Source organism: Melospiza melodia, chromosome 6 (genome assembly GCF_035770615.1).
Source record: "Melospiza melodia melodia isolate bMelMel2 chromosome 6, bMelMel2.pri, whole genome shotgun sequence".
In the NCBI taxonomy this organism is placed as follows: domain Eukaryota; kingdom Metazoa; phylum Chordata; class Aves; order Passeriformes; family Passerellidae; genus Melospiza; species Melospiza melodia.
In genome coordinates, this window is record NC_086199.1 from 64,968,502 (window position 1) to 64,990,122 (window position 21,621).

Here is a 21,621-nt window from a genome sequence, read left to right on the forward strand (position 1 = left end):
GATCCCTTAAATTCTTAAATATTTTTGTGAACCTGTGGTTTTAGGATGCAAATCTAACTTAAGAACCCCAGTTTGTTGTCTTGTGTACCACCTTGACTCTGGCGCTGGTCTACAACAGCCTGCGGTATCGGAGTTGCTCTGAGTGCAGCAGATGAACTCTTGGTCTCTTGCAGGGCTGAAGGAGGAAGAAGACATGGCTACATGGGGCACCTGACAAGGATAGCAAACTGCATTGTGCACAGCACAGATAAGGGGCCAAACAGCACACTAGTCCAGCAGCTCATCAAAGGTATTCATTCATCCTGACTTTATCTTCAGGGCTTTCATTATTAAATGCTGAGGATATTAAGCAAACTTAAATTAGAAGGCAGCTGTTGGATTAAGTAAGAAAAGAACTGGATTACTTCTGAAGTATTGCATTTAAAGCAGTCATCCTTAAACAAATGCTTAAGTATTTTCATTTCAAACAGTGTTAAAGCTCCCTGAAATAGATGCAAAGAGGTACTGACCTGTTTAATTTGGACTTGTTTGCTAGATGGAGTTACATTTATGGATTTAGGAGGATGTATATTTTATTACCAGTATTTTTGGTAGAGTAGAAAAAAATATTTGAAAATTAAGTGATTGCTTCATTGTTGATAGTTTCTAATTGGTTTGGTGTTTTGTTTCCTGTGCTAGAACTTCCAGAGGAGGTGAGAGAGCGATGGGAAACATTCTGCACAAACTCTTTAGGAGAAACCAACAAGAGGAATACAGTGGATCTGGTAAGTAGATGGGTAAGGTATGAAAATGACTGCTGCTTTACTTGGACAGTTTCTTTGTGTCATCAGCACTGCCAGTCTTCCAAAATCTAGTGTACTTTTAAGGAGTCCCTCTAGTTGCTGAATTATGGAACTGATAATTCTTTAGTTTACTTTTCAACTAAAGCCATATCATTAATATTTGTGCAGGCATAATGCACATGATCAGCTTGTAATAGCTAACTGGCTCATTACCTGGTGTAGCTAATGCCAGGCAATCTGCAAAGATGAGAATTTCTTTACCTCTTCAAGGTCATCTCCTTGAAAACTCCAGTGTGCTTGAGAGTATGAACTGAAAGTGCAGGAGCTGGTGTTGATGGCTTTCTCTATAGGATGTAAATGACCTAGTACAAGTTTAAGACAAGACTGCTACTTGCACTCCACTGCCTGTGTGTGACTGACCTTGCTTAAGTAACTTTGCTCACTGTTGTGCACCTGCCACATTTCTTCTGCATGCAGTTGTAGCGATTACACTTTTGGAAAAACACTTAACTCAAGTAGAAGAGGTTTGTGTAATCGTGTTAAAAATAGTCTAAGAGCAGTCACTTGGAGACTTCAGTAAGCAGAGGCAGTTTCCAATGTCAACAGATGAATTTGTGGATTTTATTTTACCTCACTTCTCCAGGAATGAGTGCTTTGCGTGTGGCTTCATTAACTTCTGCTAGTCTTCTGCTATTTGGACTATAATTAATTTTTGAATTCACTATTTCAACATAAATATTAACTGGAGCAGGGTGTTAACAGGTGTCAATAGAAGCAATAGGAAGTTCATCTGAAACTGTGCAACTTGTGAACAGGACTAAAAGATATACATAAGGCTTTTTTTTCTTGAGCCTGTGAATGCAAAGAAGTTTGTAGGGCTTGCAGATGAATGTTATTTTTCCTCTTGGTAGAAACTATGTCTTGGTCAAGACCAAAAGAAGGATCATGTAAAGAGGAAGAATTTTAGGCTTATGAAAAATGGCACTAATTGGCTCTTTAGATACATAGTCATGTGCTTGGAGGTACTTGATGTACTTGGAAGTACAGTAAAACTGAGTTGAAAACTTACCTCCAAACTCTGCAGTTTTCAATAGGATAGAAAGACAAAGCATTAAAACAATTTCTTTTATCTGAAACAAACAGGTGCATTATCTACTATGCCAATAACCCAATTTATTTGTCTAGGTTACTACCTGCCACATTCATTCTTCCAGTGATGATGAAATAGACTTTAAAGAAACTGGGTTCTCACAGGATTCTTCTTTGCAGCAGGTGAGTTGAATTCTTTTAACAGCTTAAGTTGGTCTTTCTGTAAAAGTAAATTAAGTAATTTTTTGAAAAGCAGTGGAACTTTTATTTTCTCTCACAAGCAAATATAAATCTAGAAAGTTTAAATTAAAACCTAGACATGTGTGTATGCACACAACTGTGTCTTACCAGACTCAAAAGCATCTCTTTGAATTCTTTTGCTGGTAGTGAAAGAGTGGGAGCCTTGTGGCACAAGATTGCCAATAGATCACTTAGATGGCAACAGATGGTTTAGATGCATTATTTGTCGGGGTTACTAACCAAAATCTTTCAGATCACACTAACAGCTGTGTAGTAACTACCTAATCTAATATTGGCTTTGGTGTTTTATGCATTTTCTATCGTTTTTATAATAAGTAATTGCTTGTCTAAGTTTGAATTGTGGGTGGTGGCTCAGTCTTAAAGAATCTGATGCATTTTTATCTGATTAAGTGCTTTTGTACCTATAAGGTGCACCTGTACAAAAACTTGATAAGTTGGGTGCTATCTTTAGCAGCTTTAGTGAGAAAGTAAGATCTTCTAATGTCTCTGTGCTTTTCATGCATCCCCTTAGTGACCTGCTGTGCCTAGGCAATCCCAGCAGTTCCAGGTAGTTAATCTGGAGAAATGCAGATGGTCCAGTGCTGCTTCTTTCAAGTTTGTCTTGCTGTATACCTCCTCCTTTTATATATATTTTCTTTTTCCTTCAATTTTCATAATGCCTTAATCTAAACTTGGGGTTTTTTGATCGTACTTTTGTTTTCTTTCCATATTCACTTTGTTCAACTTTACCACCATACTGTGTCCCCTCAGCTACCTGGGCAAGAAACCAAGAGTTGACATGACAGCTTTATTTCCTAGAGTATCTTGGCATTGGCTGACTTTACACATGGAAATAACATTATTAAAAGTCCCTAGAGGATGTGTAGTAATTTGTAATTTAATGATAGTCCTGGGAAATAAGAGACAAAAGCTATTGTTAGTGACAGATGATGCCCACATGTACCTTAGTGTATATGCTGATCTGCTGGCAGTTGACACTTCTCTGTATTTAAAAAACCAGCACAGTTGTGTCAGTGACACTGCACTGAGATGTAAAATGCTCAATTGTTTCATTCTTCTAATATTTAATAGATGCTGCTGGTGTGTGTGCCTGAGACTGATTTTGCAAGTGATACCTGCATAATAAATATGCAACTGTGCTTTAGTATCTATATATAGTTTACTTTTCTGGTTCTTACTATTTATAACTTCATGTTATTTTGAGCAAAGACAGCTTTTTCTTTTATATAGTGTTGTTTCTCTGTTTCTTTGGGGTGAATTTGGAAAGGTGCTGGTTAATGCTAACAGATTTAACTTTACTGAAAGCTGTTAGATTGGCTTTCCAATCAGTAAACGTGAGTAGGGTTGTAATTGATGCTACCTTTCAAAATTCAGAGGTTAAGACAAATCCTTTTCCTGTCCTTTTATGTTTAGTTTAGATAGACTTTTATTTCTTTGAAGCAAAATGGGCAAATAGGTTTTAGAGTATTAGTAGAATCATTATATCACTGTCGTTGGTCCTGGGGTTGCCAGGCCTTTTCTGATTATCAGATGCAACAAATGACGTCCAATTTTATTGACCAGTTTGGCTTCAACGATGAGAAGTTTGCTGATCAAGATGACATTGGCAAGTGAGTATAACACTACACTGAATTTGGCTATAGTCTTGTGTGTTTTCTGTCTGTGTTTTTGCCTGTGGTTTTGCTGGTGATAAGTACAGGCATTTACTGATGTGAAGCAGTTGCCAATCAGTCCTGTCTATTTGTGCTATCTGTATGCATTGAAAGAAGCTCCCCTGAACAGAGGGAAGCAGCAGCTTCTCTTCTTTTTCTAATCTTCTGGTTATACCAATGTTGAGAAGACTCTGCTTGTGAACTGAGTTGTAATAAAATACTGAGTTATAACTCTACTTTTTACAGCCAGCTATGGCTCTCTGTTGACCTAACATTGTTTGGGTCACTTTCACTTCCTGTCTGACTCAAAGTGGGTATTTTCCCCTACTGATGACCAGATGAATAGCTCTACTTGTGAGTTTTCCTGGAAAGGATGACAGGAGCAGCATGTGTCTGAGTGTATTTTTCTGTAGGGGAGGGTAAGGAAGGGCATTGTAAATCTACCTTTGTTTATTAGTTCGAGGCAATTAAGACTCATTTCTGCAAATAGTGTTAGTGGAAGATGAGCAAATGAGAACAGTCTTGGTGAGGTTAAAAAACCCCAAACTAAACAAAAACCAGCACACAACAGAAAACACCCCTCAGAAAAGCTGATATCTTTCTTTGTAAGTAAATGGATGCATTAAAGGGAAAAGGGGAGAATAGGGATTCTTGCAGATGGTAAAGTTTATCGTTGTTTTTATAAGATTTCATCATTTGGGATGCCAGAACATGCAGGTAGGAATAAAAAGCATTACTTCAAGATGGTTTTTAGAAGGGTGTTTTTATAATAATCTCAGTGCTCTTCTAAAAGACATGTTTAGTAAGTGATGTCTGACTGAAGTTTGTGTCTTCCATACAAGAAGCATTGCTGCTTTTTTGCACCACAGAACCTGCTGACATTAGAGATTAAGATATGATAGATAAAGTAACACAGGATGCTCCTTAACTTTGTTAGAAGCAGGTGGATTTTGGGAAGGATGGGAATTGGAATTCCTTTAAGTTCATGCCTTTGGAAGTCTGTTCTCTTGGTAGAAAGAAGATGACTACTTAAAGAGGTCTCAAGACTTGTGACAGGGTACACTGATGATGTGCTCAGGAGTTGAATTAAGTTGAGGAGAAGTTACTTTAAAGTTATGCCTTCTGTGCAAGAATCAATCACACTCTTAAGTTACCTGCATAGCATCATGCAGTAATACAGTCACACTCACAACTTAGGTTCCTTTAGACCACTTATCTTTTTTCTTACTTGGGAATGCAATGAATATTAGAAGGAGGAGTCATGTGTGCTCTGCTAAATGCACTCATGGCAAGACAAAGAACATATGAACTCTTCTGATATGTAAAGATGTGTCAAGCCTAATATATAGTGTTATGTTTGGGAAAATATTTCAGTGATTGGTTAAAAAAATATTTGTGAGGTTCTTTTGTTAAGAAACAGAACTTGATAGTATTTTTCATTTTGTTCCTTCCTGTTGAAAAGGTCCTTTGATAGAAGGATGAAATCAGTTAAAACATATAAGAACTGCAGATGCAGATGTTTGCAGGATTGTGAGGTATATCATGGTAGCGCATAGTCAGGTTAAGCATTCTCTAGGTCTAGATTTTATCCAGTGCATAGCTATACAGTATTTGAGATTTGGGTATACAATTTCAGTTATACTTGTTGCATACACCTAACTCTAGATGGCAATGTTCTTTGTTTTTGTTAAAAATATTTAACGGTTAAAAAAAAAAATCACAGGAGTGCCAGGTCTCCTTGGTGTGTAATTTTGAGTGCTTTGTGTTGGAGACTTTCATCTTCTGTTTTTAGATTATTGGAATATAAGAAACCAAACAGAAATTAAATGTCTTCATGTCACAATAGAAAGTCCTGTTTTATTGAGTACGTTTCTTTTTTTCTTGTAGTGTTTCTTTTGATCGGGTTTCAGACATCAACTTTACCCTCAATACAAATGAAAGTGTAAGTATGTGTTCCAGTATTATCAGAAAAATTACTGTCTTTTAAGCTTTGGCATGATCTCAGAGTTTTGGCAATGGTTATATTTATTCCTTTTATGTGGAAATCACTGGAAAATAATTACCCTGCTTTATTCTCATATCATGAGATTTGTTAATTGGAAGACACTATTGTTCTTTCTGATCAGTATTAAGCAGATTTGCTTCTAATTTGTATAACTGGGCTTAGATCTGATTTGTGCATATTGTGCACTTGTGTTTTATGATTAGAAGCTATTTAAATCTTCAGTGAGATAGGAAAGTAAAGACAGAGTCTCTGAACCTCAATATTATTTGTTGGTTGAGCTAAAATGACCCCCCACTACAGAAAATAAAGCTAGAGTACTTGATGCTCTGGTTGTCTGGAAAGTTCTTTGTGGTCACTCCCACATCCCATTTTTAAACATGATGGAAACTCCTAAGTGCTCTTTGGTCCACTCAGCTTGTTACGAGCCAAGTAAAACAAGCAGCACTGTATGTTTTCTTGACAAACTTTAAATTAAGACATTCTGGTTTTCTGCTGCTTTTAGAGAAATGCTTTGGATTCTCTTCAAAATAGGAATTTTCAAGATGTTTACTAATGTAATATGGATTTTTTACTTCTGCTGTATTTAGGGCAATATAGCCTTGTTTGAGGCATGCTGTAAGGAGCGGATACAGCAGTTTGATGATGGTGGCTCTGATGAAGAAGACATTTGGGAAGAAAAACATATTGCGTTTGCACCGGAGTCCCAGAGGCGTTCCAGGTGAGAAGGGTGTTTCTCATCCAGATAGCAGTGTAGTGAGCATGCAGTAATGCACCTGTCCTCTGGTTCAGTCTGTCTGTTAGTGCAGACTGTCCAGCATAACTAGGTATTTCCATTCTGTGGAGAAATGAGTGGGCATGTGGCCCTAGTGATTTGTTTTCCAGCCATAATTTGCAAAAGGTGCACTTTGGCTTTCACAGCTTGTTGATAGTGGTTTTTCCCCCTGCTGTATCTTCTTTCCTTCTGCTTTTAAACTGGCCTGGCTGTCCTTGCTTTGGACAGGGCAGCCCAGCTCCACACCTCTATTAGACCTTGCTGTCCTCACTACAGTACCAATATGGCTGTGAACAAAGGAAAATGCATTGAGTGGAAGGAGCACCTAAGCCCCAAAACTCAGGGCTGTGCAGCCTCCCTCAATATCCACTGAAAGCCTCTTCATGTGATCAAGTGAGAAATCTTAAACCTTGTTTCTTTGAGAGAAGAATGAGGGGAATACTAAGAGCTAAAAATTATACCTCAAGTAATCTATCAGAAATAATTGTGATTTACTCTAGCCTGCAACTCTGCAGTATTTTATTGTGCCCAGGGTGTTACACTAAAACCAGGATGTAAACTCTCTCTCTATATTTGTAGCTCAGGCAGTACAGACAGTGAAGAAAGTACAGATTCTGAAGAGGAGGATGGAACTAAACAGGACTTGTTCGAATCCCACACCAATACAGAGGACAAAATGGAAGTAGACTTAAGTGAACGTACGTAGCTTTTTTCTGGTGCTTTGGGTTATAGGAAATTGTTAGATCTAGCAGCCTGATTTTGTAGGAGTTTCCTTGTTGACTGCTTTTATTCCAACTGTCCTAAGTCTGTCTCACTTGCCACAGAGCATGCACATATTGAGAAGTTTGAATTCCTTACATGTCTTAAATTATTTACTCTTTAAAATTCCTATTTCTACCCTTCAAGAGTTAAAAAAGGAGGAGTAGTCAGAAAGGGGAGGATTAAATGCTTGTTTATTAATATTGAGTGACTACAAAACTCTGATATGTTACTATCCAAACCCAAAAGATGGTCCTTTTACTGGAAGCCTTTCAGACCAGCTTTTTGTCTAACAATGTTCCTTTAGAAGACTTCCCCTCTGAAGATCAGTGAACTTGCATTGTTCTGGTTTCAAATGTGAGTGAAAGATACACATCAGGAGATTCTTATGTGGAATCTTAAATGATGTAATAGGTTGAAAAGTTTTCACATTCAAGTCAGACTAAACTGGCTTTTGTTAAACTGGCAATGTCTGTAGGTAAAAGCCCTGTGTTTATCTAGACTGTAAGGAGTTAAATTAGAAGGAAAAGTTAAGGGTTTTCTTTTCTTTTGTCAGATTGGTGTCGTTGGCATCTGTGTGTCAAACAAGTTTTGATCCATGTGGGTCTCCTCCCATATCTGCCTGGGTTGGAATTTCTAATTGCTAGTCAGAGCTTCCTTTTCAGCCTGTTTTTTTGTATGTAAGTGTTAATGAAAAACATGTTTCCCTTGGGTAGGTGAAGTTTTTTGAATGGACCTATCCTAAATTAGATGCTGTTCACAGTTGCTCCCAAATTTACAATATCAATAAATATTTTAAGTTGTAAAAAGCCTTAAACTTTTCTGAAATTTAGCAGTGGTCTTAGTGCATGAGAAATTATTTGAAGAAATTGAAGAAGGGGTAAAAACTTTTGTGGTTTTCATTTTTATAGAAATTAGTCTGAAAAATGGTAACAAATATTGAGGTTAATTTAAAGGATAAATCAGGATTGTACTTGTGATTGAAAATGTTTTATTAGTTTTGTTATCAGATAAACTTTTTTTTTTTTAGCAGAGTGCTGTGAATTACTGATCTTAAAATTCTGCCTTACTAGCAGAATTTTCCTTTTAGGGAATACATTAATTTTTTAACAGGATGTACGGGATTTTTCTGCATGTGCTTTCAAGTCTAGTTATGAATCTTGCTTCTCTTTATGAAATGTACATAGAGGGAATCAGTGTTAGGCATATGTGCACTCATGTTCTTTATAGAAATTTGTTCCTAATGACCCTGGTGATGGTTTTTCAGCGCCTAACTGGTCAGCAAACTTTGATGTACCCATGGAGACTGCACATGGTGCCAGTCTGGATTCTGTTGGCTCTGCTGTATGGAGTACTGAAGCACCTGTGCCAGCTAAAGAAACTGGCTGGGCTTCCTTTTCTGACTTCACATCCTCTTTGAGGTAAGAATGTCACTTATTCAGGGTGAGTTTGGTTTTCTTGGCGTGTTGCTCTCTGCACAAGCCTGTGTTGCTGGTGTATGTAAAGTGTCTGAAGAATGTTGTGTGTTCCAGCAGCGTGTGTCTATGTGATCTCCCTTTCCAGGTTGAGTGGGTACTAGTGTTTTGGGCTTTTAAAATTTCATATTGTTATGCATCTGTGATAAATAGGTAGTTCTGCATGATTTTGAGAACACACAAGATAATGCTGTTCTTTTTTTGGATTGAACTCTACATTCTACTGAAGTCTTTTGTATGTACCTAATTACTTAGATGTAAATTTTGAGTTGCCAAATATTGGCAGTCAGGAACTAATTCCTTCTCATATTGGAAGACTTTGCTTTTATACACTTTTTTTTTTTGACTTTTTGTCTGGGCATCAAAACAGCTCGGATATAAAAGTATGATTTTTTCTTCCAACATAAAATTGTGTTGTTTCATGATTGAGGCAGGTAAATTGATAATCAAATTAAGGGCCTAGAAAATGAAGACCTGAGTTGCCACATTACTGGATAGAAGATACAGTCTGTAAATGATGACGTGTTTATCCAGTGGCCAAATCTTGTCATCTGAGTTCCTTTAAAATGAAAAACTTGTAGCTGTACTGTATATAAAATTAAGTAGTGAAATCACTTCTGTAGTGCTTCATGACTGCACTGGCAGTTTCAACAGAGAACTATCAAATTGGAAAAATGCATTTAGCAAAACAGTGAAAAATATTTGGAAACAGTGCAAGGAGCTGGTGATTACCTGTATGCCTTAGTTACCAGGGACATGTCCACTAGTACTTGTAATGTAACAAAATGAAGTGAAAATGAGATTACCATCTAACATGCTCAGCTCAGTTCTGGTGCATTTTGCGTTACTAAACTTCTATTTAGCATGTCTTTCCAGCACTCTTAGAACAAACATGCTTAATTCAGTTTCAGTATAGTTCTAGGCCTTACAGCTTTCATAGAGAACTAATACTGCCTTAAGAACTTCACTTCATTTTGCTACTCAGAGATGTTTCTGAAGTTTTTTTTTTAATTCTATTTGAAGCTCAAAAGACTCCTTAAGAAGCAATTCTCCTGTGGAAATGGAAACAAACACAGATCCAGGTGATCCGTTGAGTGCAAATGCAACTACTCATACAACACAGCTAGAGAGTAAGTAAACTGCACTGCATTTCCAAATGCTAATGGCTTGATCATAGGAGTTGCACCTAAGAAAAATCTCCACGGACTTCAAAATTTTAGATTTAGACTCATCTCTGGCTCTGCTGCTGTTCTGATGGTTATTAAATGTGACTTTTCAAAGAATTTATAAGCTATTTAAACTAGTTTCCAATTTAAAACAAGAGCCAGTGTTACCGATCCAGCTAAAAAGTTTGCACATCATGAAGAGAAAAGCATTACAAAGATACAAAGTTTGTAAGTTTGTTGTGTTGGGCAATCTTCTCACTTGTGTCAGCGTTTAGCTGAGCTGATGCCCAAAAGGAATGGTAACCTCCAGTCTTGATCTGTGGGGCAATAGGCCAGTAGCCTCAGTGTGTTCAGACTTCTCCTTCCTGCTCATTCCTTTCTAAAGCCACCTTCACTGTGCATGCCCTAATGGTTTGTTCTATGTGTATGAACTGGTAAAAGGACAAAAATATTTTTATGAGCTTTTTCTGTATCTGTTATTACCAGAGAGAGCAAGAAGTGTGGGTGAGAAGTCCATGCACATTGAGCATCCCAAAGATTTGTCACTACTCAGAAGCTTAAAGTCAAATTTGTGCTGTGCAGACTTGTCATGAATTTGACTGTACAGAAAAATAATTGGTCACTATAATCCTACTAAGACCTTGTTTAGGCAAAACTGTTGCACAAACCACTGTCAGTCAAAACAAAAAAAGCTACAACTGTGGCTTTTCCTTAAACCATCTGTAAGTAATACTCATGCTTTCTGTGCAGCACTTGCAGAAAGGTGACATTCTCTGTAAGGAAAAATTCAGTATGCAAAGCTGCAGAAATACAGTTCTTGATATATTGGCTTATGTGCTTGTACATGAGATAAAAACATAACCAGCCATATGCTAAATTGCTTCTATTTCTGCTTGCAGCCCCAGCAAGTGTTGCTATGGAGGCCAGCTCAGATGGAGAGGATGATGTGGAAAATGCAGACAAGGTAACCGAGACAGTCATGAATGGCAGCATGAAGGAGACACTGAGCCTAACTGTAGATGCTAAAACTGAAACTGCTGTTTTCAAAAGGTAAGGATGCCTGTTTATTGTGTTCCCACCATGTAAATAGAACTGTGTTGATGGAACACTGTATCATCAAAGAGAGGTTAAGTGATAATTCCTGAGGCATACTAGAAACCTTTCAAAGTAATTGTTTTAAAATTTGACTTCTAGTTAGTTACTATAACATGTGACTTTACTTATCAGGCCTTAGTTTCAGTGCAAGGTTATAGCACAGGACTGACTCAGCTTTTGTCCCTGATGCAAAATTGTGTGCATTTTCATGTACAGTTCTTTTAACATTGCACATCAAAACGAAGCTTTTAAAACTTTGCACAGAATTCTTAGATTTAGATTGGAATTTCATTCCTCTCATCCAGGAGGATGGAAGAAGAAGTTGAAGGCCAGCCAGGCACTGCTTTTGAGTGTAGCTCATCAGACACTTGGGGTGATCACTGCTGGTGGTATGCACAAAGGTGTTAAATCTCTTCTGGACTACAGGTGGCACATGGAATTCTAGAATAACTGGAAGAACAACTTCTTAATTTTGCTGTCTTCTGATACAAAGATTCAGGAATAAGTGTCTTGCTACATGGTCAAATTGAATATTGTATCAACACTGTGATCCTTTTATGAGAATAAAGCCCGTTTCAGCATTGTCTACTCCATGCCATCTACTAAGATATTGTGAGATCAGATTTAATGATCAAGTGCTTTTTGTTTAGTATTATGTGCTTTTGTTTAATATTTATGTAGGGAAACAGAGGCTACAAACAATATGACATGCCAAAATTTTGCTTTTATTGAAGCTGACGTGTTCTGGCTCCACCCTGATGTTGACAAATTGGAACACACTGCTAGAGCATTTTGACATGCAACCCTCTTCTTGTTCTTCTAGAACAACTTTCTAGTATCTGTCCCTATTCTAGCTTTAAATACTAAAAAGAAGTTGTCTGTATGTCTTGGAAATTGCTCAAAAAAACCAACCCCGAGTTGGTTTCTAATTCCAGTATTAGAAACTTTTCCAGTGTTGCTCCTTACACTGCCTGTAGTTTAAATTAATTTACTTCATTAGAAGTAGTTGGAGATAATTCCTGAACTATCCAAAATATACAGACCTTGAAACCCAAGCAGCTTTCCACCACTCTTTATTCCATCCTTATGGTTATCTGAGTGACTTAACTTCTGATGGTTTTTCAGCACAAAGGAGAGGGAATTTGTGGCTGCCCAGTGCTTCTAAATCAAATGGCATTGATACAGGAGTGAACCACAGCACTTTAGAGAGGTGTTGGGGCTCCGTGCACATTGATGTCACATGAAGCCATCCATAGTGCATTGCTGATGTAGTAAATGATGTGTCTGCTCTTCAGTTTGTTGTCTTTTGCACAATGCTTTTACATGGTCTTCACTCTTAGATGTTCACAAATTTTCTTTAGTTATCCATTGTGTCTTTAAACTTCTTAAACTAGTTTAACTCACATGCACTTTCAGGTTTTGTGACTTGTGATACTGGTGCAAAAACTAACATGAGGAGGCAGCATCTGGTGACAGTTCCTGCCTCACTTCATGGAATTACCTGCTAGAACTGTAGTTAAAAGGACCTAGAGGTGCAAAGGGATGCAATGTCATAGAATTGCCCCAGTCAGAAGAGACCTTGAAAGTTTATCTGGTCCAATCTTTTATGGGAAACGGAACCCAGATGAGATTACCAGGCACTCTGTCCTATTGTATATTGAAAACTTCTTGGATCTTGATTTGGAAAGGAAATGTCAAAGGAAGATACAAGGGGTCTCAAAGATGAGGCCTTAAATGTCAAGACTGTTCTACTCTGATAGACATGTGCAGCTTCATAGTGAGTCAATGCTCAAGTGGCATTTTTTAAAACCAGCTTGCTGGGAGAAGGTCTAAAGTAAGGGATAGTTAGAGTAGTGAGGGGAAGTCCTACTCTGGCCTGTTTGCCTTTCAAAGTGGATGCTTCCAGACTTCAGCTTTATCTAGGTTTCTGTCAATAGAAAATTGATGGTGTTGAAGTCAACATTGAGGGGATTTATAAGTGCCGTAGTGAATTTGTGGAAAGCTGCAAAGGACAAAAATGTGATTTCTGAACTTCGTTCAGAGTGGAGAACAAGTAGGAAGAATGCCAGCAGAGACTGCCTCTTTAAAAAATAAAAAAACCTAGGACATCACTTTCGATGGTGATGGTGACAAGTATTTTTTATGGAAGGAATGCAAAGAGTATCAAGGCAAATGAGATGGGGAGATTAGATGGGGAAAACTTGATGAGAGATTGCAATGCAAAAGACAGTATTTTTGCAGGCTCTGCAGGATAGAAGGAGAAAAGAGAAGGATTCATTGAAATTTAAAGGATCCATGGAAAGGAGAACTGTGAGAATAGGAAGAAAACCAGCAGAGGAGATTGGCACTTCTTGAATAAATAGATTTGTTGCTACAGAGGTATAAGATTGATTGTCTACTTCAGAGCTACTTTATAACTGTCTCTTGCAGGTATATATGCTCAAATTTGTATTTTAGTTTGCTCATAATGGTGTGATTGAGGTGGAAGAGGGGGTGGAATAGAGAGGCAGAAAAGTTTGGGTTTAGAGGCAAACCAGAAGATTTGTTCACTAATGACTTTTGAGGCTGCCTGGTTACATGATACTGTCTTACATAGTGTGAGTGTACAACTTTTTCACTAAACTTTGTTTTTGTCTACAAGAGGCAGTTTGTGAAGTAGATTGGGCTGCAGGCTTTGTACCCTATAAACCATACATAGTATTCACTGTGGAGTTACTAGGGAGTTTATTATGTAAGATAGTGATGAGTTAATGATTTTGCTGGTATGTTTCATGGACAGACTTTATTAATGCCAGTTTCTGAGGGAATCTTGAATTTCTTTTATACTTTCTTCCATTTTTGCATTCTTCTGGCTTCAGAGTGTTGAAATCCTATCGGTATGTATAGTAAAGGCTCGTGATCATTACCACTTCAGGCATCACATACATTCCTTTTTTCCTTTCTGATCTTATTTGCAATCACTGTGTTTCCTGCCCTTTTATCCAGTCAAGTTTTAATGGATGTAAGCACCAGTGCATCATTAAGTGTTTGTGAAGTCTAGAGCCATGTGCTTGATCTTCATATTGCAGTCATAACTTAAAATCCATTTGCATGTGAAATATGGACCTGTCTCAGTTTTCTCCTGTTGCCTGAAATTCCCTGTAAATAAACTTCAAATATGTCAAATAATGACTTTTTGTTTTATTTTGTTTTTTAAGTGAGGAAGGAAAATTGACTACCTCGCAGGATCCTTCTTGTAAATATGTAGTAGAAGAGAATACAGAAGTTGCAGAAGAGGTCCCTTCAAGTCTTCAGCCTACTAACAACAGTCCAGAACAGAGGTAACTGTATTCAAGGATGCTTTCAGTTCTCTAAATAGCAGTTTGTGTGCTTTTCTAACAGGATTGATCTAAAGAGATTGAGTTTAGCTCAGTCTAAAAATGTGCTTGCTTTTATTTTAATAAATTCTCCCAAGCTGGATTTTCAGTTGTTTCTAAGATTCTTGAGTCATCAAAGGTGTATTTTTCTTGCAGGGAGTTGTAAATATCCCATTCTATTCTGTGACAGTGTTACCAAGTTAGAATAGTGAATTGATGCACAGAACTCCACTGTGTGTTCTCATTGTACTCTAGATAGATTAAAATATGTGTGTTTGACAAATTTAGATTCTGTTTTTTAAGATTTTATTTATGAGCCAGTAGTTAACTAGCTCCTTTCTTCTAACTTTCTGCTCTGCATAAATCTCAAACTTGATCAAGAAGGGGATTCCAATCAGAAAAAACAACCCCGTATACCTCAAGTGGGAGACCCAAAAACTCTTTCACAGTGTCTCCTGGAGATGCTGTCTTTATCAAGACAACAATATTTTTTTAAAATGTTAATAAGTATTATATTGTAGGGACAAAGTCCTTGGGTGCTTGGTTATCTTTTGAGTAAAAATTGTTTGTCTGAACCAACGGAGGGTTCTCAGAGCTAGCGGTTTGCTAGTTTGCCTTTAAGTTGTGGGAAATCTCAAGGAACTCCTTTCACTGAATCCTGCTGGCTTCAGCAAAGCTCAGAACTTTCTCTAAAGGTGGCTGTTGCAGTAGATCCTCATAAGCACAGGATTAATACCAAGATAAACCTAATGGTGCTTTTGGGGCTCCATGTATGTATGACTAGTGGAAGGAGTCCCCTAGGTAGGTCTCTGGCTGGTGCCTAGCAGGAGTCATCTCTGCTAGGAGCCCTGTTCTGTCATGGACTTTTTTCTTGGACAGTTAATAAGTGAGTGATGGTTGTGCAGACTGCCACACTTCCTGTCCATGCAGCATTTGTTTCCTACCTTCCAGGTTTCTCTAAAAAGTGTTTGCTTTTATCTAGTGCTGTCTGTCTTTTCTCTAATGTTTACATATGTTTTTTAAAAAGTGTTTTTAGAGCTTAGCAGCCAAAGACTTAGCTAGGGGGCTTCTGCTGGTCATGTGCATGTAGAGCACGGACCCCAGAGTGGCTTCTCTGTGATGTCCACCATCAGAGAACAGGAGTTACAGGTAACTTTCCTCATCTGTAGTTTCAAGCAGTATTTGCATTCTGTTAGAGAATCTTCAAATGTATTCCACAGACTTGGAACTGAATGGAAGTTGGAATTTTTTTTTGCCTCTGTTGCTTGCATATTTTTGGTGTCCTCATGCATTGGTTTGATCTCTTTATGCCAGTCCAGAGCAACTGAGCCCATGTTTACACTCAACTTTTATCTAGAAATGTATATACTGTTACTGTTTTCACTCTTGTAGGTTTGCTCTCCATTTTCCTCCGTACTTCATGAACATTTCATCCTAATGGACTGACATTCAAAGTACTTGTAAAAGGCTCTTTGTAGATTAGATTAATAACTAAAGCAATTTTTTAAGATGCTGTTGTTTTTTCCTGTTGTGTCCTAGCTGCTGGCTTTCCAGTGCAACCTTAAATACTCCTGGTATCACATTTTGCCTCAGAATAAGATTTGGATAAGTATCAGAAATGTGCTCCTTATTAGTAATTCTGAGTACCACGTCTCTGGAGATCACTTATTAGATCAGTTAATGAAGGCCACACATTCTTCAGTGGTGTGCTCAGTTAATTGAGTGCTATGCCTAATTAGGAAATAAGGACTCCAGAAATGCTGGACTGCAGAGGATAATTGGTATGAGCATGTTATTAGCACATGTTTCCTTCTTTCACTTCATGGGTTTTGCTACACAGGATCCAGGGTTCTTAGTTTTTGGTTTGGTTTTTATTGCACCTGCTTGAATTTGCTTTGATCTTTTTTGTATGCTTACATCTCTTTTTTTGGCCTCTTAGGACTGATCAACACACCCATTTAGGAGAGGCATCTGTTAATGGCCCTGTATGATATGTGATGTCTAATGCCTTGGCTGAAGAGAAAGAACTGATGTCCAGGTGTTTGAGTATTTCTGAGGATATCATCTAGACCCTGTTGAAGCCAGTCACTGCTGCACTAATTTCGCAAGGAATCAGGACCAGCAACATTTATATTCTAGATTTTAAGACATTGTACAGAAATTCATAAGTGTAAAAATATTGCACATTGAGAAATACCAATAATTTTTGCGTATGTTTATATTGTATTGTTCTACATAACGGGGGCCTGTGAAATAAGATCCTGCTACCCATGTAATGATGACAGTAGTGTTACTATAGTTAAAATGGCTGTAAGAATAGTTTTATAAAAAAGTGAATACAAAAATCTAATGTATTTGAGACATAACTATTTGACAATTAGTGTGACCAAAGTATTTAGCAGTTTTCTTACATTTTTCACCTTGTAAAAAAGAAGAAGAAAATTCATGTTTTTTCTGAAACTGAAATGCCCTATAAATGTTATTTTGGTTGGTTTAGCTTACAAAAGTGATTTAAATAAGAATTTTTTGGTGTTCAACATTTTACAACAGGTTTTTTAATTGGTAATTGTTTTCTGTATTGTTCTAAACAGATCAAAAAATGTAAGTCTATTGGTAGAGATTTTAAGTATTTATTGCAACAGCTTAGTTGACAAATTGATGTTACTGTAAAGCCATATGTTCTGTTAAGTCTAGTTTGCTTGAAACAATACCTTCCAGGTGAAACACTAGAATATTTGGAGTGCACATGGCTTGTTGTGTTTAAGTGGTTCACCTGCCTTTAAACAGTTCACCAAGATTTAGTTTAATACCAAGCATTATACAATGGAACATTTCAGAACAATCTGCGTATTTAAAACGCTATAATCCTTTTAGACAAGTCAAGTAAAAGAAATGCTCATGCTGCTAATGTAATTACAGTACCTGCATTTTAAAAGTAAATAGTGTTTTTAATACAAATTTTGGCAGCAGAGCATGTTAATTGGTAATTTCACTGTACTGATCTGTGTGAGGCTTTCATTTGTATGTTCTGAACCAGTTTTTTCACAGCTGGTTTGTGTATATATATAGTGATTATGGAAACTAATTCTGTGTAATTTATAATTTTCTATGTCAGTGTAAAATTCCAACAGCCTTCTCAAACAAACAGAAGCAATATACTGTATATTGCCACATTGTCTGGTGAAAGGGTTAAAATACTCCTGCACTTTTAGACGCAAAACCATTTTTGTTTCTGTAATAGTCATATTCATTTATTTTTTACATCATTTGTTTTCCTGACCAGTATTTAAAGCCAAAATGATATTCTAAACAATGGCCAATTATTTCTTTTAGAAGGCGTCCCAAACAACGTGCCTAAACATTACATTGCATACAGAAATAAAAAACCCACATGTATGTCACTGCCCTTATTGCTTTCTCTTTTGCATTTTTGGCAAGGTTCAGTGCACTTGTCCTGAGAAGTTTTTGCCAAGTGATCAGTTGTGTGAAAATGAAGGGGTAAAACCACAATATCATAAGTGGAATTGGTAACTATAACAAACTTTTATTTGTACTTTATAAATTATGGAATCCAGTCAGTTTCTAAGTTTTCTTTATCAGTTCAGAATTACTTTCAGATCAGCTTGACCAAAACCATTTTGTGTGTTAGCTTTAAGGTTGGCACCTGTCCTTTTGTCACTTTGATCTGTCACTGAACAAGCAGGTCTGGAAACAAAACTGCTCCTTTTGACACATGAATTGGAGTCAAGTGCAAGTTCCAAATTCAGGCAAACAGCAAGTTGGTTTGCATAAGTTTGATGCTTGTAAGGAGAAAAACTTGTGTCCTTTCCAGTGGAACTGTTTGTCCCTTGCTAAAATGTTGATTTATTTAGCTCTGTAGCCATCAAAACTGGAGAACACGGTAGATGAAATTGCATCTGGGCCCTGTTGCCTTCATTTCAGCAGTCTTGTACTTGTCCTTCTGTTCACAAGCTGTCATATCAGTCCACTGTTCTGAGGATGTGTAGGGTCTCTTTTACCCACTCACTCTATTACTTGCACAAGGAATCCAGAACTTGAAAGCACTGGAGGTGTGTTTGGGGTGGGGAGGGAGGGTCTGTGGGTGGGTGTAAACACACCTTTTCTGCCATCCTTCATCAACACTGCTGTTGATCTGCTGCTCACATAGCCTTACAAAGGTTTGAACATACTGCAAGAATCCTGAATGGCTGTTACCCAGCCTGTTTAATCAGATTGGACTTGCATGCAATGGAATTTGAGTCTTGAGGAAAAGATATTTTAATACATTTGCAGCATGGACTGAAGTCTAATACCTTTGTACAGGTTTGAAATCCTCCAGTGTTTTTAGCAGCAACTAGGATGAAATGAGCTTGCTTTGAAGGGCTTGTCCACTGCCACATTCCACAGTGGTTTTTGAAATGGCTAAAGGCTCAGTCACTTGAAACTGAGGAATATTGATGTTGGTTGATGTCAATGGGCAGTGGATTTTCCCCTTAGGATTTCTCTGGAAAAGGATTTTTACTCAAACAAGAGTATGTTTCAAAAGTGGCTAGACCAGTAATATCTGTAGTAGCTCATTGCCTCTTCCCATCTGGCAGAGTGGATGAATCATGCCTTCTTGACCAGTGAAACCATTAGTTTTAAGTGTAAGCCCTGAATTAGTTTTATAGCAAGACTGTTCCATTTAAGTAAAAGCATAAGTCATCATCCTGACTAACATTACTATTAATTCACCAAAAAGATAACAGGACAGTGGAAACAATCTCATTATGATGTTGTACATGGAATCCTGTGTGACCATGCTCTTGAGTGAAGTCTACATTTTTGCACCTATTAAACCTTGTATCTACCTCTTGAAAACAGTGACTTCTGTGTTGTCATCTGCATACTTCTGTGGAAATTTACAGTGACATTCATTCTTTGTGTGAAATCCATTGAGGAGACTTGTGAGGAAGATGAATCAGATTCTTACTGTCATTCATTATAAGCTTACTTTTCTGTTTAAATTTTAAAGCATTAATTTCCTTGGAGATTTTGTTTTCTGGCATATGTCTCATACAGTTATATCAGGAAGTACTTACTGTATATAACTGGCTCTATTAATAGACTTAATCACCTCTGACTGTCTCAGAATAAATAGTGCTTTCTCTAGTGTAGTGTAAGTGCTTTGAGTTTCATTATGAAAGTGTCTGTATTGTTTTCCAAACCAGGATGGAAAATGGCTGTTATTGTGGCAGCAAAATGTCCTTTATTGGTAAAGGTTTTAACATCTGTATTTTAGCTTCTGCATCTTACTTGCTAGCAAGGTAAGGATTTGGCATCTTCCTGTTCCATTATTGTTTGAGTATGTAAGGTTACAGCATGAAAGGAGATTAAGTTAATAAAATGAAAATAAAAAATATTCTTACTGTAAAGATAGATGCATTTTTCTGTCTCCTTTAGGTAGAAGAGTTCATGACATTTTTTGGATTTGCTCAGACCAGGTTCTGTTACTTGTTTCAAATTGTCATTTGCCCTGTGTTTAGTCTTGGTTAATGACTTGGATGTAGTCACACTTCTAATGATATCCAAGGGAAATCTGTGTACTTCTTACTCTGCTGCCACAAGCTAAAGCACTGAGACCCAAATTTACCTTGTGTTTTGCTCATGGCATCTTTTAGAATTTCTCTTTTAGATGAGCCTGAGCATTTGCCTACTTTTTGTTGGAGAGGGGAACTTTTTCTGTATTTGTCTTCTCTAAGTCACTAAGTACCTTGCAAAATGAGGGGGGATTCCCTTAGCTTTCTGGCCATAGCTTAAATACTGTAATTCTGATTCTTGGGCCTCTTTCTGGATTTGAGTTGTGTATGGTGTGGGTGCTTTCCCGTGGTTGGTGTTTTCTGAGTCTTAAATCATGATTCTGAAGACTGATCTTGCCATACAGCCATCCAGAGTAAGAAGGCTATGCCTTGCCTAGCTGTGGTTGTGTAGATTTTGTTGCTCATGTCCCATGAGATAGAATGCTTGCCCTTTTGCCCAGGGGAAGTTTATCTGCTTGTCTCACTACTTTGATCTGTAGATGACATTTAGGTAGATGGGTGTTTGGTTCTCAAGGATGTAACAGACATAATTTTTTCAAATGGAACCCGGACCTGTTAGGAATTGGTTAGGTCTGCTTTTAAACTCCACTGTGTGCCACACTTATGTCTTCCTTACCTGGGAATGGTTCTTCTGTTCTCCTTATCTACACCAGTTATGTGTAAAGGTTGTCACAATTTCACCTTGGGTAATGCACTAGCCTGGCTTTTTTGCAAGAGCACTGAAGCCTGACTGCAGATGATGCAAATAAAACCTGCTTTTCCTTACACCAAACAGTTGAATGTTTGGGAAATCCCTCAGCTATTTTTTCAAATGAAAGAAAAAATAATGTTGACTGTCTTTCACTGCTTCTCATATCAGACAAGATTGCTAAAATAAGTTAAGACTGCTAAAACTCAAGTGACGTTGTTTCTCTTGTTGGGAGTTCTCCAAAGCACCTTTCCTCCTGTATCTTCAATGAAGTACTTGTTAATGCTCTACTTGTTAAGCTGGGCTGTTTTTCTTTAGTTACTGCTAAACTTACAATTCTGAGATGTGCTTTCAGATGAGAAGGGCTCTGCTTTGGAGTAAGCCATGGAGGACTGTGCATATTAACAAACAAGGTAGCAACAAGGAACTGTGAGATATTTGTGAGAATGTGGGGCCCTATTGTTTCTCTTCAGACCCTTCAGAATAAAATAGCTTGAAAAGATAAAAGGGCTGACAAAATGTGCCACTTTTCTTTTTAATGCTAGTACTTTGCTTGTCTAGTTTGATCTACTTCAGAGACAAATCTCTGAACTTGGAAAGTGATGGGTAATTTCCTGGTGAGTAAATTGGTTTAAGCTTTAATTACACGATTCACATGGAATTCATACTTATTTTTATGTACAAGCACTGAAGATAATTTTTAACTGAACTATTTAAATAAATCTCTCTAGATTCACACCTGTGTGCATGCACATCAGTATGTAGGACACATTCTCTTAACATGGCCGGTGCAGTGCCCATGGTGCATTTCCAGAGTGTGCAGAACTGCAGAATACCAGGAAGAACGAAGAGGTACTTGTGCACAGGTTCCAGCCCATCCTAAAGCATTTCAGGCTTGTGTCTGCATGGGCAGACATTGTCACTGGTCTCTGGCCAGCCTGA

The 21,621-nt window shown here is 37.6% G+C and overlaps 1 protein-coding gene across 6 annotated transcripts in view; it reads left to right on the top strand.

The window, feature by feature from the left end:
• The window catches only part of PPP6R3 (protein phosphatase 6 regulatory subunit 3), a 52,145-nt gene extending 32,873 nt beyond the window's left edge, over window positions 1-19,272 (top strand). For 3 of the 6 annotated variants that reach the window (XM_063158759.1, XM_063158763.1, XM_063158762.1), the window contains 13 exons: window positions 174-289; window positions 679-764; window positions 1,968-2,054; window positions 3,645-3,742; window positions 5,672-5,726; window positions 6,377-6,507; window positions 7,141-7,259; window positions 8,588-8,741; window positions 9,819-9,925; window positions 10,861-11,011; window positions 13,915-13,932; window positions 14,254-14,376; window positions 16,352-19,272. In XM_063158759.1, coding sequence (XP_063014829.1) covers window positions 174-289; window positions 679-764; window positions 1,968-2,054; window positions 3,645-3,742; window positions 5,672-5,726; window positions 6,377-6,507; window positions 7,141-7,259; window positions 8,588-8,741; window positions 9,819-9,925; window positions 10,861-11,011; window positions 13,915-13,932; window positions 14,254-14,376; window positions 16,352-16,403 — 1,297 coding nt within the window. In that variant the 3' untranslated portion in view covers window positions 16,404-19,272. Of the gene's footprint in view, window positions 1-173; window positions 290-678; window positions 765-1,967; window positions 2,055-3,644; window positions 3,743-5,671; window positions 5,727-6,376; window positions 6,508-7,140; window positions 7,260-7,876; window positions 8,001-8,587; window positions 8,742-9,818; window positions 9,926-10,860; window positions 11,012-13,914; window positions 13,933-14,253; window positions 14,377-16,351 lie in introns of those variants that run through there. The other 3 variants (XM_063158761.1, XM_063158764.1, XM_063158765.1) reach the window with 3 other exon arrangements.
• The last annotated feature ends 2,349 nt before the right edge of the window (window positions 19,273-21,621 follow it).